We start from the raw sequence: 17,643 nt of genomic DNA, 5'->3' as shown, positions 1-17,643 counted from the left end.
TATGAACAATTAACATATTTTTAGCATTTTTGAAAGCTACTTATGCCTTAATAATATTATATATATAATATTCAACAGTAATATTAACAATAAACATATTTATATTCATATAAACATCAATATTTGCTACACCGTGCTCTCATCCAGCTGCAGAGCGGAATATCCACGAGCTCTCACTTGCTCCAAGAGCTGAGCAGATACTCAGTTTCACTCTCAGTAGCGGCAGCTCGATTCTGATTGGCTTGAAGGGCGGTCGTGTGATTTAAAAAACAAATAAAATATTAATAAATTAATATATTAAAAGATTGGCATCAAATGAAACAGATTGATAGATATGCAGTTATTAATAACATCTAAAAAAAGAAAACATGTAACTTTAAAAAAGAAAAAAATTCCCCTTTCCCGCAAACTTTGCGTGCCCCCCCTGGCGCCCCCCCGGAGGGTCGGGGCCCCCACTTTGAAAAACACTGATATAGAGAACCGCAGTGACGCCTCCTAAAACCCGGAAGTAAACTCCTTCCGGTTCCTTCGTCAAAAACGCAATGCAATCTCTCCGTAGGGTTTTGGAAAATAGCTGAAATAAGGTCTGTGGCTGAAGAGACGGATCACGTTTTGTTCAGCCGGATAATCTCCACATGTCTACTTTTATCGAATCATAAATCTAGTCGCCAGAAGCAAAATGCTAACGTTACGCTATAAAGGAGCTACAGCAGGGTCACTGCTTCAACGTCACGCCAACTTCAGATCCAGATTCAAACACACAGATTCTAGATGGAACAAGTTGAAGCGTTTGTTGGAACACTCTGCAGGAGGCAGGGACTTGCTTTCAAGCAGAAACTAACTCAGAGGAGTGTTCACGTGTTTGGCGTAATGACGTACAACGACCTCCACGACTTCTGTAGTCCTGTTCAGCCACTTGGTAACAACCATCGTTTTTCAGACACCTCAGTCATCTCTTCAGGAATCACCAGTGAGGTCACTGATGATGATTTAATGTCGTAGAACAAAACGTGATCCGTCTCTTCAATGCGTCTCAACCACAGACCTTAGTTCAGATATCATCCTAAACCCTACGGAGAGATTACGTTGCTTTTTGTTGAAGGAACCGGACGTGGTAAAAATGCTAACTTACTTCCGGGTTTTAGGACGCGTCACTGCGGTTCTCTATAATGAGAATATACCACGAAGAATTGTAGTTACTTTTCACAACAAGTCAGTATCCCTCCGCGTCTGAGAAAAGCTACAGCTGTTACATTACGTCCGTTATGACACTAACTAACAACGGGGGTTGCTAAGGGGCGTCGGGCGAACCACGCCCCTTAGCTGGGATATAATGAGCATATACCACGGCCTGTCGTAAGCTATTGCTTAAATATACACAATCAACAGATATATGTATACATATGCACACATTAAGATATACATAAAAGCACAACAATCAATACAACATAACAGTCACTGGAACATGTATAATGCAATGGTTATGGTTGGTCAACATATCCAGGTAGTGTTTGATAGATTAAAATAAACCGGGTCTTTCCCCCAAATATGAATAATTTAAACTAATTTATGTTCAGTAATTAATTGAAAACAACGTATCAAACTTTGATCTTTTGCTCAACCCTAAGCGGGTATTTTGTTGTTGTAAAAATAAACAAATCCACTTGCAGTCGCCCTTTTTTCTCTCCTTATGTTTCTTTCTTTCAGTCTTTATTTCGAACAGATTAACAAATAACAAATGTGAAAAACAGAATACCGTATTGTTATAATTCAGTATTTATCCACATTCATGGTAATAATTTGTATATTCAACAAAAAAAACAAAAAAAGTCTTGATATTAATAATAATAAATCATATGTGTCGGAAAGGGAGCAGGAGGAAGCCAATGCTTATTAATTCCCACCCCTTACTTGATCAATGATTGTCCTTTAAATCATTATGCAAGTTATTCCTACATACATTTATACAAACATATACAATCATTTCTCATCTTCAATCACCTTTCTTCATTCTCATATTTTTCCAAAAAAGTGTTTCTGTGCATCCTTTTAAACTGAATTATGCTTTGTTTCAACTCCTGCTCCAAAGCATTCCATAAAGCCACCCCACAGATTGTTAAACTCATACTTCTCAGAGTTGTTCTGACCTTGAGTTGTTTCCTCTCAAAGTATACCCCCCCTCTCCGTCTACGAACAATGTTTTTAATTTCCTAGGAAGTAGATTATGTCTGGCTCTGTACATGATTTGTGCCGTTTTAACTTTAACCAGATCAATGAACTTCAATATGTGTGACTTCAAAAATAATACATTAGTGTGTTCAAGATATCCAACATTATTGATAACTCTTATAGCCCTTTTTGTAATGTGCATAACGGCTGGTTTTGTAGTAGTAGTGTGTTATATAGAGTATACAATGAGTTATGGTCCAGAATCGGTTTCAATGTCCACATTGTTTAACAACTGCAGAAGTAATGCAGTTACAGGGTGAAGTTTAGTTGTATAGGAACATGACATTGCCCTTTGTAGCGTACACCACACAGAGGAGACTCAGGGGGAGACGAGACACACAGACACAACACGGCACGTAACAATGCTTTAGCACGTGTTGGCAGATTGTAGGAGTCAATAATTCAGAAACCATGAGTACAAAATGCTCTCATTTCTCTCACCAGTCCGCAGGCATGTCTTTATTACACCTCCACACCGTGTTTGATATCTAACATACATGCTAGTATTTCAATTGTGTGGTAATCACGATTAAGGCATTTACATTTTTTATTTGATTGACTTAAGGATATGCAAATATTTGTAGTAAATCTACTCGATTTAAATGGAAATATCCAAAAGCCATGAGTCCATTGTGTTGTTGCTCGTGAGAGACATTTGAGTCCCAGGAAGTGGATCTAATGAGGGAGAGTTATGGGGAAGCTTCAGGCGAGATTCTGCCACTCAATTACAACCTGTGTGTGTGTGTGTGTGTGTGTGTGTGTGTGTGTGTGTGTGTGTGTGTGCGCGCATGTGTGTGTGTGTGCGTGTGTGTGTGTTCGTGTGTGTGTGTGTGTGTGTGTGTGTGTGTGTGTTTCTGTGTGTGTGTGTGTGTGTGTGTCACTGTGAAGCCATGTGAGGAAGTGAGCCACTTTTTTGCCCAAGGCCGGCTTCTGGACATCAGCGACCTTTAGGCCAGCATAGAGGGATGATGTCATCATTGGGGGACAGTGTCAAGTTTGCCTGGATAGATGTGTGTGTGTGTGTGTGTGTGCGTGTGCGTCTATGTGTGTGTGTGTGTGTGTGTGTGTGTGTGTGTGTGTGTGTGTGTGTGTGTGTGTGTGGTGTGTGTGTGTGTGTGTGTGTGTGTGTGTGTGTGTGTGTGTGTGTGTGTGTGTGTGTGTGTGTGTGCGTGTGTGTGTTAGTCACTGCAGCATGCTCTCAGTGAGAAAAGGTTACGTGTACGGTCGTTGTAATTTATTATTCATGTGTTCTGCGCTCGTATGAGATATTCAGGACCTTTATATAATAGCAACGAAGAAATATGGAAATGTAGAAACCTACGGAAGAGGACGAGGGCCACGAGTCAATATATGTAGATATGACCAAAATAGATTAAACTAATACTGACTTTTTCTAAGATGTCTTTACATTTCAACGGTTTTACTTTTTCTTAAAATGTTTACTTTTTGTTAGAAATGTGACTTTATTACAATTTTGACTTTTTTTCTTAACTTTATCTTTTTCTAGCATTTTTGACTTTTTCTCTGTATTTTTCTTATAATTTTGAATTTGTGCCGTCATCCTTTTTTAAGAGTAACAGAATTCACATATTCTCAATGTCGAGGAAGGCTGCTCCAGAGCCACCATTTCAAGGATACTACGTCATCGAGTGCCGCCGAAGGACTGTTCCAATGTCCAGGATACTTGGAATTCTAACGAGGCCGGCGTACTTCGTAGCGAGAAATTTCGAGGCTGCACATGTGTCGACTCCGCGGTCTTAAAATCCCCACAATGCTTTGCGCACGGACCAATTTCCAAAATCTGTGGCGGAAAATGATTTTTTGAATTTTTCTTATAATTTTGATTTTTGATAGAATTTTGACTTTTTTCTTGACTTTTTTATTTTTCTTTGACATTTTCTTATAATTTTGACTTTTTCTTAGAAATTATAATTTTTCTTAGAAATTTTGATTTTTTTCTTAGAATTTTGACTTTTTCTTAGAAATTATATGTTTTCTTAGAATTTTGACTTTTTCTTAGAAATTATAGGTTTTCTTAGAAATTAAAATTTTTCATAGAATTTTGACTTTTTCTTAGAAATTATAATTTTTCTTAGAGATGTGAATTTCTTAGAATTTTGACTTCTCTGAATTTTTCATAGAGTTCAGAATCTGTGCTGTCACCCTTTTTTAAGATGACAGTTATTGGCCAAAACACACACTCGGTCTGTTTGTGTTGTAAGTACCATTTGCTTAAAGTGTATACTTCTTGATTCCCTGTGTCTCCCCGCTTAGCACTTATCCCCTTCTAAAGTTTAAAAACATTTGGAGCTCGCTCCCTCCGTCCTCCTCATGTTTTCTCCATAATTAAGCAGCATTTATGTCTCCGCTCTGCTCAGTCTCACATGCTAATTAGTGACACTGCAGTTCAGCTTTTGTCCAATTACTCCCGGCTCTCGCTGGCTTGATTAGCAATCAGTTTCTCTCCCTTTCCTTTTTAAAAAACAGCCGTGAAGCTCCGCAGCGCTAAGTGGCTCATGAGCCTTCCCTGAGCTCGCCCACTTCATTTAAAAATGACCTCCGTATCAAAGTCCACTTCCTCCGCAATTCTCTCCGGAGATTAGTCTTGGTTTGTTCAAATGGCACTTCCAGCTTTCGGACTGACTTGATTTGCTTCAGCACCAACAGCAGTAAATGTGTTGGCTTCGACGCGCAGAGGTTGACAGAGGAAATTCTCACTTTTCACTTTTCTGCCGGATTTACTTTTGTACAACACCTTCACATATCTTTATATATTTATATGTATACTGTATAGTTAATTATCTAACACTACTTTAATACATTTCGTTTTTACTTTCCACTATTCACCTCATGCAACCTCGGCTAACTAGCAATCATTGGCTATCCATCTAGCAATCTATCTACAGCCTAAATGATTCCCTCAGTCCATCAATATATATTTCCATTTTTAAATGATTTGAAAAGTATTATATATGATAGAACAACATGTCATCATTATCTGTAAAATAAGTATGAGTCCGCTTAAATCAAGGGTTGCAAAAAGCAGTACACCCTAGAGCAGTATTTCTCAAACTTTTTCATACCAAGGACACTCAACCAATAAGAAACACTCGCGGGCCACCTAACTCCAAATATATCCAAAAACACATCGTTTTTCTAGAACAGATTATAAATCGCCTGAAAATGGTACAAACAAGTGGCAACATGTGTGACGAAGGTGTTGCGCTGGGCTATTCCATGCAACAGAAAGTGAAACTTAAGCTCGCTCCATTGCGGAGATATTCCCGCGAGAGTGCGGAAAACTTAAATGTATTTATTTCAAATGTGAAATGTTACCAATATACTCACGGACCACTAGGGGCGCTCACGGACCACACTTTGAGAAGCACTGCCCTAGACTAAATTAAATACTCATATTAAATACTCAGTACGTTAAAATAAACACAAGACCTGGTGGCGTACGGGAAATACTTACCGTAGTCTCGTAACAACGCGTCAAGTTAAGTTAATAATAATGGACATTTGGTGGCAAACAGGACTCAAACTCACGTCTCCTAGGAATACCTTATTGCTTTTGCGCTACCCATCTTTGTCGCTAGTATGTTCAAATATATACAACACCTGGTTGTGTACGAGAAATACTCGAATACATGACGAATAACGCGACGTAGTCTCGTACAAACACGTTATTTTATTTCAATCAGGAGAGACGTTGATGTATGAAATACATATTTATTACTGGGACACGTCGTATGAAATAATGATTGCCAGAATTGAGACAGGAGAATGGAACGGTGTTTGGCGATTAGGCCAGGGGAAGAACCGCTCCGAAGAAACCCCCGGGGTCTGGACACTGGTGGTGGTGATGAGTAGGACCGGTCTGAAGGCAGAAGGATTAGCTTGGTCCTGTAGGAGGCGGGAGGCGAGAGGGGTGGAGGAGGGTTGCGTATGGTCACCTGGAGGGACTCAAGAGGGAAGAGCAGATATAAAGGGATCAGCGGGTGCAACGACAGGCTGGTGAGAATGGAGAGAGGAGTGATTGGTGAGCTGGGGAGCGACGCCCCCGATCACGAGAGGGGGAAGAAGTGACGTGTCGTATGAATGGAGAGCTTCATAAGTCAACATGTTGGTTGCACTCAAACTCAGGTCTTCTCGGAATAAATTCTTGCTTTTGCTCGACCCATCTTTAGTTTGTTAAAATACAAAACCTTGTCGTAACGTAGTCTTGTACAAACACGTTATTTTGTAAGTCAAATTAATAATAACGTGTTCTTGGAAGACATTCTTGTTTTTGCTCGACCCGTCTTTGTCGCTTTTTATAATACCAGACATCATTAGTCGAGCCGTTCCTAATGACTGTCTGCACTAGCATGATATTAATGAGAGGCTGCTTTAAACATCTGAAGGAGGTGAGCATGGCCTGCTGCAAAGTGTTCCAAGACCTCTCGCTGCTGGTTCCTGATGTTATTGCTCTGGGCTCAGCGCAGTATCTGAAGACCCATCGTATTATGATCACGTCAACATTTATATTAACTCTTCTCTCAACGGGACCAACGGGAGGGCACGGATCAGAGAGTCTTTAAGTAAGAACCAAATCCCAGAGGAGATCTCACACTGGATGGAAACAGTCTCATTCACACCGACATTTTAATGGAGATCATCATCATCATCATCATCATCATCATCATCATCATCATCATCATCATCATCATCATCATCATCATCATCATCATCATCATCATCATCATCATCACCATCATCATCACCACCACCTGGGATATAAAATGCCACAGATGTTCACACTGTGTTTCTGAACACTTTTTACTTTCTACTTCTTACATGTTGAACTCAAATACCTGTACTTTCTACTTCTCACATGTTGAACTCAAATACCTGTACTTTCTACTTCTTACATGTTGAACTCAAATACCTGTACTTTCTACTTCTCTCATGTTGAACTCAAATACCTGTACTTTCTACTTCTCACATGTTGAACTCAAATACCTGTACTTTCTACTTCTTACATGTTGAACTCAAATACCTGTACTTTCTACTTCTTACCTGTGGAACTCAAATACCTGTACTTTCTACTTCTCACATGTTGAACCCAAATACCTGTACTTTCTACTTCTCACATGTTGAACTCAAATACCTGTACTTTCTACTTCTCTCATGTTGAACTCAAATACCTGTACTTTCTACTTCTCACATGTTGAACTCAAATACCTGTACTTTCTACTTCTTACATGTTGAACCCAAATACCTGTACTTTCTACTTCTTACATGTTGAACTCAAATACCTGTACTTTCTACTTCTCACATGTTGAACTCAAATACCTGTACTTTCTACTTCTCTCATGTTGAACTCAAATACCTGTACTTTCTACTTCTTACATGTTGAACCCAAATACCTGTACTTTCTACTTCTTACATGTTGAACTCAAATACCTGTACTTTCTACTTCTCTCATGTTGAACTCAAATACCTGTACTTTCTACTTCTTACATGTTGAACCCAAATACCTGTACTTTCTACTTCTTACATGTTGAACTCAAATACCTGTACTTTCTACTTCTCTCATGTTGAACTCAAATACCTGTACTTTCTACTTCTTACATGTTGAACCCAAATACCTGTACTTTCTACTTCTCACATGTTGAACTCAAATACCTGTACTTTCTACTTCTCTCATGTTGAACTCAATACCTGTACTCTCTACTTCTTACATGTTGAACTCAAATACCTGTACTTTCTACTTCTCTCATGTTGAACTCAAATACCTGTACTTTCTACTTCTTACATGTGGTACATCTCCCCTATTCACATCCACATTCGCTGATAACAAAAACACAAAGATAGAAATACTCAATTTGAAAAAGAAAGTATTTTGAAAAAGACACATGTCCTCTGGCGGATAAACGCATGTTCAGTCTCCGCTTGTCTCTTCGCTGAGAGCTGGTTTGCTGCAGATGGAAAGCTGTTTCCATCGTGAGAAGTCTGTGGCTCAGAAGTGTTCTCCTTCACTGTGTGTTGATCCCTCTTTAAACTAAGCCACCGCACCACTTAAACAGCAGGACCACACACACACACACACACACACACACACACACACACACACACACACACACACACACACACACACACACACACACACACACACGGACTCATTCCCCGGCTGTTTAATCAGTCCTATTGCTGCTACCTTTCTCTCTACATTAGCGTCACTTCTGTCGCATGCTTTTATTATATGGCAATGCTTATGTTGTTGTTGTTGTTGTGTAATGTTTTTATAATTGTTGTGCTACGACGTTTGTATTTGTTTTTGTCTTTGCTGTTGTTTGCTTTGTTCAGCCCTTTGAGGCATTGTTGTTGATTTGGGGCTTTAATACATTTTGATTTGATTTGACCTGCACAGCTTTAAAGGTCACCTATTCTGCAACATCCTCTTCTCCATGTCTCTCCTACATCAACATGTGTCCCCTCTTCTTCATGTCTCTTCTACATCAACATGTGTCCCCTCTTCTTCATGTCTCTTCTACATCAACATGTGTCCCCTCTTCTTCATGTCTCTTCTACATCAACATGTGTCCCCTCTTCTTCATGTCTCTCCTACATCAACATGTGTCCTCTCTTCTTCATGTCTCTTCTATATCAACATGTGTCCCCTCTTCTTCATGTCTCTTCTACATCAACATGTGTCCCCTCTTCTTCATGTCTCTTCTACATCAACATGTGTCCCCTCTTCTTCATGTCTCTTCTACATCAACATGTGTCCCCCCTCTTCTCCATGTCTCTTCTCCATCAACATGTGTCCCCTCTTCTTCATGTCTCTTCTATATCAACATGTGTCCCCTCTTCTTCATGTCTCTTCTACATCAACATGTGTCCCCTCTTCTTCATGTCTCTTCTCCATCAACATGTGTCCCCTCTTCTTCATGTCTCTTCTATATCAACATGTGTCCCCTCTTCTTCATGTCTCTTCTACATCAACATGTGTCCCCTCTTCTTCATGTCTCTTCTACATCAACATGTGTCCCTTCTTCTTCATGTCTCTTCTACATCAACATGTGTCCCCTCTTCTTCATGTCTCTTCTACATCAACATGTGTCCCCTCTTCTTCATGTCTCTTCTACATCAACATGTGTCCCCTCTTCTTCATGTCTCCTCTACATCAACATGTGTCCCCTCTTCTTCATGTCTCCTCTACATCAACATGTGTCCCCTCTTCTTCATGTCTCTTCTACATCAGCATGTGTCCCCTCTTCTTCATGTCTCTCTACATCAACATGTGTCCCCTCTTCTTCATGTCTCTTCTACATCAACGTGTGTCCCCTCTTCTTCATGTCTCTTCTACATCAACATGTGTCCCCTCTTCTTCATGTCTCTCTACATCAACATGTGTCCCCTCTTCTTCATGTCTCTCCTACATCAACATGTGTCCCCTCTTCTCCATGTCTCTTTTTTTACTCCATCAAACATGTAGTCCCCCTCTTCTTCATGTCTCTTCTATATCAACATGTGTCCCCTCTTCTTCGTGTCTCTTCTACATCAACATGTGTCCCCTCTTCGTCATGTCTCCTCTACATCAACATGTGTCCCCTCTTCTTCATGTCTCTTCTACATCAACATGTGTCCCCTCTTCTTCATGTCTCTTCTACATCAACATGTGTCCCTCTCTTCTTCATGTCTCTTCTACATCAACATGTGTCCCCTCTTCTTCATGTCTCTTCTACATCAACATGTGTCCCCTCTTCTTCATGTCTCTTCTACATCAACACGTGTCCCCTCTTCTCCATGTCTCTTCTACATCAACATGTGTCCCCTCTTCTTCATGTCTCTTCTACATCAACATGTGTCCCCTCTTCTTCATGTCTCTTCTACATCAACATGTGTCCCCTCTTCTCCATGTCTCTCCTACATCAACATGTGTCCCCTCTTCTCCATGTCTCTTCTCCATCAACATGTGTCCCCTCTTCTTCATGTCTCTCCTACATCAACATGTGTCCCCTCTTCTCCATGTCTCTTCTCCATCAACATGTGTCCCCTCTTCTTCATGTCTCTCCTACATCAACATGTGTCCCCTCTTCTTCATGTCTCCTCTACATCAACATGTGTCCCCTCTTCTCCATGTCTCTTCTCCATCAACATGTGTCCCCTCTTCTTCATGTCTCTTCTACATCAACACGTGTCCCCTCTTCTCCATGTCTCTTCTACATCAACATGTGTCCCCTCTTCTTCATGTCTCTTCTACATCAACATGTGTCCCCTCTTCTTCATGTCTCTTCTACATCAACATGTGTCCCCTCTTCTCCATGTCTCTTCTACATCAACATGTGTCCCCTCTTCTCCATGTCTCTTCTACATCAACATGTGTCCCCTCTTCTCCATGTCTCTTCTACATCAGCATGTGTCCCCTCTGTGGAAAGAGACTCTGAAAGTTTCAGGAACAAAGATTTTCTCTCTTTTTGATCCATTTCTATAAAAACCTGTCTGAAAATGAGCTGATCAGATTTTGGCCACTTTATGATGTCATAACGATGTGTTGTCTTGTGTAGCCATTAGCCAATCAGCAACAAGGTAACCCCCCCCCCCTTATCACCTGAATCTCCTCTAGAACTCCATTGAGTTCTTTGTAACCAGATGTCTCTCAGAGGGGCGTGGGGAGGGGCTCCTTGTCTTCATCTAAAGTAACAGACAGAGAATCAGCACTTTGGAAACAGGGCTGAAACAGAGGGGATTCTGGGTAATGCTGCAATGTTCTGTTTGGTGTTTCAGCCAATCAGAGACAGGCTCTGGATATATCTGAGAGCTGTGATAAAGTGATGAAGAACATCATAATAGGAGACCTTTAAATCTGCACCTATCAGGAGGCTCAGTGGAGTGTTACCGTCCCCTCCTCTCCCCCTCTTCCTCCCTCTTCATCTTCCTCCCTTAGGCCTCGGTAACAGCAACAATTAGCCGCTGCGCTCCATTGGCTGAGCTGAGCGCATTAACGGCGAGGCGGTGGTAATACCGACTGAACGGGGAGTTTGAGGGCCTGATTGGATTTGAATCCCAGCCAGAGGAGGCATTTAGTAACTGTATTCGTCTTGTAATCTTGTGTGTAATTGTTCTGGGTGGGTTCAGTGTAGTGGGGGTCCTCGTAAAGGCACAGCCGCGCAATAAAGTCGAATAATTGTAGCATGTTATTATAATAATGCAGTCAAATTCAATTGCACTTATCCAAAAATAAATATTGCTGCACCAACAGACACCGTGAAGAGCTACATATTAAGAGACAAGACGATGCACTCAGGAACAGGCTGCAGATATTTATACATGTTTTTATATATATTCGTATTTTTGTATTCGGGATTGTGGGAAACAGTATTTCGATCTCTCTCTGTACACACAACCAGTGGCGCCTCCAGAAATGTTTCATAGGGGGGGCCACTGCACATCTTGGGGTGGCCCACCAAAACCAAGAATGTAATTGAGGCGGTGTGTGTGGTGGGGGGGCCAGGGGGGGCCAACACATATATCAGGGTGGCCATGGCCCCCCCCTGGCCCCCCCTGCTGGCGCCACTGCACACAACATGAAAGATTGACAATAAAGTTGACTTTGACAGATAAGAAGTAACCCAACAAATCCTCAACATCATTTGTTTGTAATACGCCCAATATCACAGATTACACATTACTCTCAGCGGGCTTTACACTTTGTACTTCTTACGCAATCCCCGGCCTAAACCCTCACCGGAAACAATCCCCAATCCCCCCACAGTTATCGGGGGAAACTGGAAGAAACCTCGGGTAGAGAAACAGAGGAGGATCGCGTTCACAGGACAGACGGACGTGTGTATAGATTTAAATAAATAATAAAACAACAACAGCTAAATGATACGAATGATCGTAGAGATCCAGAGTTTCCAACAGCAGAGCCAGGTGTCCAGCTTGATGACCCTGAACGTCGCCGACTGGACGTTGAAGCGGTCGGTAGTTACAGTGTTGAAAGTGGACGGTTTTCATCCACTCAGGAAAAGGAGGGGGTTTCCTGAGTGAAGTGTCTGAGTGCAGCTCAGAGGTCGATGTGGTCGCTTCTGAAAATGTCACGCTAATTACGGCACTAATACCCTTCACAATCATCTCCTCATAGAGACACATGGAGGACACACACACACACACACACACACACACACGCACACACAGATGAAGAGGAGGATTGTTTCAGAAGTTGCTGTGTTCAGCAGTTTCTCCGGCACTTCCTGTTGTCAGTTATTTGGCTGCGCTTGTTTTGAGTTCTTGTCAGAAGTTCTGGTTTGAGAGAAGAGCTTTGTGCCCAGACACACTGAACCGTGTGTGTGTGTGTGTGTGTGTGTGTGTGTGTGTGTGTGTGGACCTTGTTCTTTGTGAGGGAGCATCATGTCGCTCGTTGACCTCTGACCTCTCGCCGCCCTTTTCTGTCCTGACCCCCGGCTGCCTGTGCTCAGTGAACGAGTGTGAAGACCCTGTTTCATGGTTGTGTGATTTATTTATTTCTTCTTGCACTTGAAGGTGTTTTTGACACTAAAGAGTGATGCACACAGCTGGGAGACCAGGGGACACTAAAGAGTGACGCACACAGCTGGGAGACCAGGGGACACTAAAGAGTGATGCACACAGCTGGGAGACCAGGGGACACTAAAGAGTGATGCACACAGCTGGGAGACCAGGGGACACTAAAGAGTGACGCACACAGCTGGGAGACCAGGGGACACTAAAGAGTGACGCACACAGCTGGAGACCAGGGGACACTAAAGAGTGACGCACACAGCTGGGAGACCAGGGGACACTAAAGAGTGACGCACACAGCTGGGAGACCAGGGGACACTAAAGAGTGACGCACACAGCTGGGAGACCAGGGGACACTAAAGAGTGACGCACACAGCTAGGAGACCAGGGGACACTAAAGAGTGACGCACACAGCTGGGAGACCAGGGGACACTAAAGAGTGACGCACACAGCTGGGAGACCAGGGGACACTAAAGAGTGACGCACACAGCTGGGAGACCAGGGGACACTAAAGAGTGACACACACAGCTGGGAGGCCAGGGGACACTAAAGAGTGACGCCCACAGCTTAGAGACTAGTGGGACACGAAAGAGTGACGCACACAGCTGGAGACCAGGGGACACTAAAGAGTGACGCACACAGCTGGGAGACCAGGGGACACTAAAGAGTGACGCACACAGCTGGGAGACCAGGGGACACTAAAGAGTGACGCACACAGCTGGGAGACCAGGGGACACTAAAGAGTGACGCACACAGCTGGGAGACCAGGGGACACTAAAGAGTGACGCACACAGCTGGGAGACCAGGGGACACTAAAGAGTGACGCACACAGCTGGGAGACCAGGGGACACTAAAGAGTGACGCACACAGCTGGGAGACCAGGGGACACTAAAGAGTGATGCACACAGCTGGGAGACCAGGGGACACTAAAGAGTGATGCACACAGCTGGGAGGCCAGGGGACACTAAAGAGTGACGCACACAGCTGGGAGACTAGGGGACACTAAAGAGTGACGCACACAGCTGGGAGGCCAGGGGACACTAAAGAGTGACGCACACAGCTGGGAGACTAGGGGACACTAAAGAGTGATGCACACAGCTGGGAGACCAGGGGACACTAAAGAGTGACGCACACAGCTGGGAGGCCAGGGGACACTAAAGAGTGACGCACACAGCTGGGAGGCCAGGGGACACTAAAGAGTGACGCACACAGCTGGGAGACTAGGGGACACTAAAGAGTGACGCACACAGCTGGGAGACCAGGGGGCACTAAAGAGTGACGCACACAGCTGGGAGACCAGGGGACACTAAAGAGTGACGCACACAGCTGGGAGACCAGGGGACACTAAAGAGTGACGCACACAGCTGGGAGACCAGGGGACACTAAAGAGTGATGCACACAGCTGGGAGACCAGGGGACACTAAAGAGTGATGCACACAGCTGGGAGACCAGGGGACACTAAAGAGTGACGCACACAGCTGGGAGACCAGGGGACACTAAAGAGTGACGCACACAGCTGGAGACCAGGGGACACTAAAGAGTGACGCACACAGCTGGGAGACCAGGGGACACTAAAGAGTGACGCACACAGCTGGGAGACCAGGGGACACTAAAGAGTGACGCACACAGCTGGGAGACCAGGGGACACTAAAGAGTGACGCACACAGCTAGGAGACCAGGGGACACTAAAGAGTGACGCACACAGCTGGGAGACCAGGGGACACTAAAGAGTGACGCACACAGCTGGGAGACCAGGGGACACTAAAGAGTGACGCACACAGCTGGGAGACCAGGGGACACTAAAGAGTGACGCACACAGCTGGGAGACCAGGGGACACTAAAGAGTGACGCCCACAGCTTAGAGACTAGTGGGACACGAAAGAGTGACGCACACAGCTGGAGACCAGGGGACACTAAAGAGTGACGCACACAGCTGGGAGACCAGGGGACACTAAAGAGTGACGCACACAGCTGGGAGACCAGGGGACACTAAAGAGTGACGCACACAGCTGGGAGACCAGGGGACACTAAAGAGTGACGCACACAGCTGGGAGACCAGGGGACACTAAAGAGTGACGCACACAGCTGGGAGACCAGGGGACACTAAAGAGTGACACACACAGCTGGGAGGCCAGGGGACACTAAAGAGTGACGCACACAGCTTAGAGACTAGTGGGACACGAAAGAGTGACGCACACAGCTGGGAGACCAGGGGACACTAAAGAGTGACGCACACAGCTGGGAGACCAGGGGACACTAAAGAGTGACACGCACAGCTGGAGACCAGGGGACACTAAAGATTGACGCACACAGCTGGGAGACCAGGGGACACTAAAGAGTGACGCACACAGCTGGGAGACCAGGGGACACTAAAGAGTGACGCACACAGCTGGGAGACCAGGGGACACTAAAGAGTGACACACACAGCTGGAGACCAGGGGACACTAAAGATTGACGCACACAGCTGGGAGACCAGGGGAGCACCACTCTTTAGTGTCCCCTGGTCTCCCAGCTGTTGGGGGTATGGTTCCGCACGGACACATTTGTTCACAGTACCTCCTATGTACTTGCTGGCCGTTTCTCAATCGCGAGGATGCTTGCTTGGTAGCACATGTCTTCCGAGTCACTTGCTTCAGAAGCGAGGCAAGAATACTTCCTGGCATTCGGAAAACAAAGAGTGGAACAGGCGAACAGGCGAGCAAGTGTGCAGGTGTGCGAGAGGCCCCGCCTTACATTTTCCGTCACAGATTTGGGGAAATTGGTCTGTGCGCAAAGCATTGTGGGGATTTGAAGGACGCGAAGTCTACCCATGTGCAGCCTCGAAATTACCCTCAAACCAAGGACGCGGCCTCGGTGGAATTCCAAGTATGCTGGAGATTGGAACAGTCCTTCGGCGGCACTCGATGACGTAGCATCCTTGAAATATTGGCTTGGAAGCCAGTATCCTCTCGATGGAGAAACGGCCCCTGTGTCCTTCTTTTCTTCTTCTGAATTATTATTTGAAACATCCAGCACGTATACATTCAGTTGAGCATTGAAGGCATTCAAACAGGTGGTGCTGCGCTGTCGTTATCCCACATTTCAATCGGACACCTCCTGCATGATATTTTTTTCGTTCATGCAACACTAAGGATACATGTATTTCTCCCCCCTCCCCTCCTGCAGCTGTTTCCTGTCTCTGCTGCTGGTCGCTGCTGTGGTGTGGAAAGTCAAACAGACCTGCTGGGCCTCGAGACGCAGAGAGGTAGGACATCTTCATCATTATCATCATCATTGTTAGAAACATCTCACTCGTCCCCGGCTTGAGCTTCAGCCTCAGGATCCATGTATCTGTGGTCCTCTCCAGAAGGAAGGAGTCATCACATACAGAGCATCAGCTAGTTCCTGAGCAGTGTCCTTCACATGCTGATATCAAGAGAGGGAGTTACACAGTCACAAGATGGAGGAATACCGGTTCTTGTTATCATACATCCTGTTGTCATGAACAAAATACTGTGTTTTTTCTAAATCGGAAAAATCGGATTTTTTCTAAAAATGTTGACTTTTTCTCAAAAAATCGGACTTTTTTCTCAAAGATCTGACTTTTAAAAAAAAATTGACTTTTTCTAAACATTTCAAAATTCTGACTTTTTCCTCAAAAATATGACTTTTTCTCAAAAATTCTGACTTTTGCAAAAAAATCTGACTTTTACAATTTTTTTTTTACTTTTTCTAAACATTTCAAAATCCTGACTTTTTTTTCAAAGAATCTAAGAATTCGGACTTTTTCTCAAAATCTCAAAAATGTTAAATCTCCCTGGTCCCCGGCTCGAGCTTCAGCCTCAGGATCCATGTGTCTGTGATCCTCTCCAGAAGGAAGGAGTCATCACATACAGAGCATCCACTAGTTCCTGAGCAGTGTCCTTCACATGCTGATATCAAGAGAGGGAGTCACACAGTCACAAGATGGAGGGACAGAAAGCAGTATCAATGTTTACTTCAGATTAGCTCCACGTCAGAAATGAGCATGCTTGATGTCTCTCTCCATAGAGGCTGAGTCATCATGTTGATCACATAGCTATCATCTGCCTCAAGCAGTCCTGATGCTCTTCCAGGGGCCTATACTACGAACCTGGTTCAACCTAACCTGGATATGTTTGAGTTAGCCGGTTGGCCTAATCCAAAACATACGCGCTCTCGCTAAACTGTCCTACGACGCTGGTTATCAAGTGGATCGCTCAAGCCAGCCGTGTCCTATCTAGCTAGGTGCGCGTTCACATGAAAGGGGTGGTATCTGGAGCATTCGACCAATCACAAACATGGAGAAGCGTACTGACAGCGCAGCGTCATACTTCCTGAATGAAAAGTGAACTTTAATACTAGACATATGAAGAAGTTAAACTTTAAACATCCATGACTTAAACACTTGATCAGGATCAGAGCCTCAGAGCTGCAGCTGCAAGGTGAACACAGCTGGAGCAGAACACGTGTTTGAATGCGTACATTAACAGGTTTATGATATCACTGCCCGTCTAAAACACGATCTGACTTTCATTACATTTAACTCGAGTGTTTCCTCAACTTAATGTGTTGCTTAAAATAATGCTTCTGCCTCCAGTCTGTGACGCTGTGAGTGTTGCACGGCCAGATACGGCTCAGCTGACTCAGATCAGGAGATATGTGATACATTATGAAGTGATATGCCGCGGACTGTACTTAATGTACTCTGATCCGGTTACTGATGTCGTGGCAGATATTTAAGTAAGCTTTCTTACCGCTAATGTTATAATAGTCAGATTGCTCTGAAGATGGAGGTGATATTCTATTCATGTTCACGTTCACACAGTCGGTGATTTCTGCCGGCCGTCTTTCCTGCAACGGCAGTTTTTCTGTATTTCCTTTCTC

General features: G+C 44.0%; 1 protein-coding gene across 1 annotated transcript in view; it reads left to right on the top strand.

Moving 5' to 3' along the window:
• The window catches only part of LOC117443107 (attractin-like protein 1), a gene marked incomplete at its 5' end in the record, with an annotated part of 115,713 nt that extends 99,525 nt beyond the window's left edge, over window positions 1-16,188 (top strand). Inside the window, 2 exons of the mRNA XM_034079049.2 lie at window positions 15,925-16,003; window positions 16,106-16,188. Of these exons, the coding sequence (XP_033934940.2) occupies window positions 15,925-16,003; window positions 16,106-16,147 (121 nt within the window). The remainder of the gene's footprint in view (window positions 1-15,924; window positions 16,004-16,105) is intronic.
• Between the last annotated feature and the right edge of the window lie 1,455 nt (window positions 16,189-17,643).

Source organism: Pseudochaenichthys georgianus, unplaced genomic scaffold (genome assembly GCF_902827115.2).
Source record: "Pseudochaenichthys georgianus unplaced genomic scaffold, fPseGeo1.2 scaffold_538_arrow_ctg1, whole genome shotgun sequence".
Taxonomy (NCBI): domain Eukaryota; kingdom Metazoa; phylum Chordata; class Actinopteri; order Perciformes; family Channichthyidae; genus Pseudochaenichthys; species Pseudochaenichthys georgianus.
The sequence above is the reverse complement of the archived record's forward strand: the minus strand, read 5'-3'. Positions and strand labels throughout refer to the sequence as shown.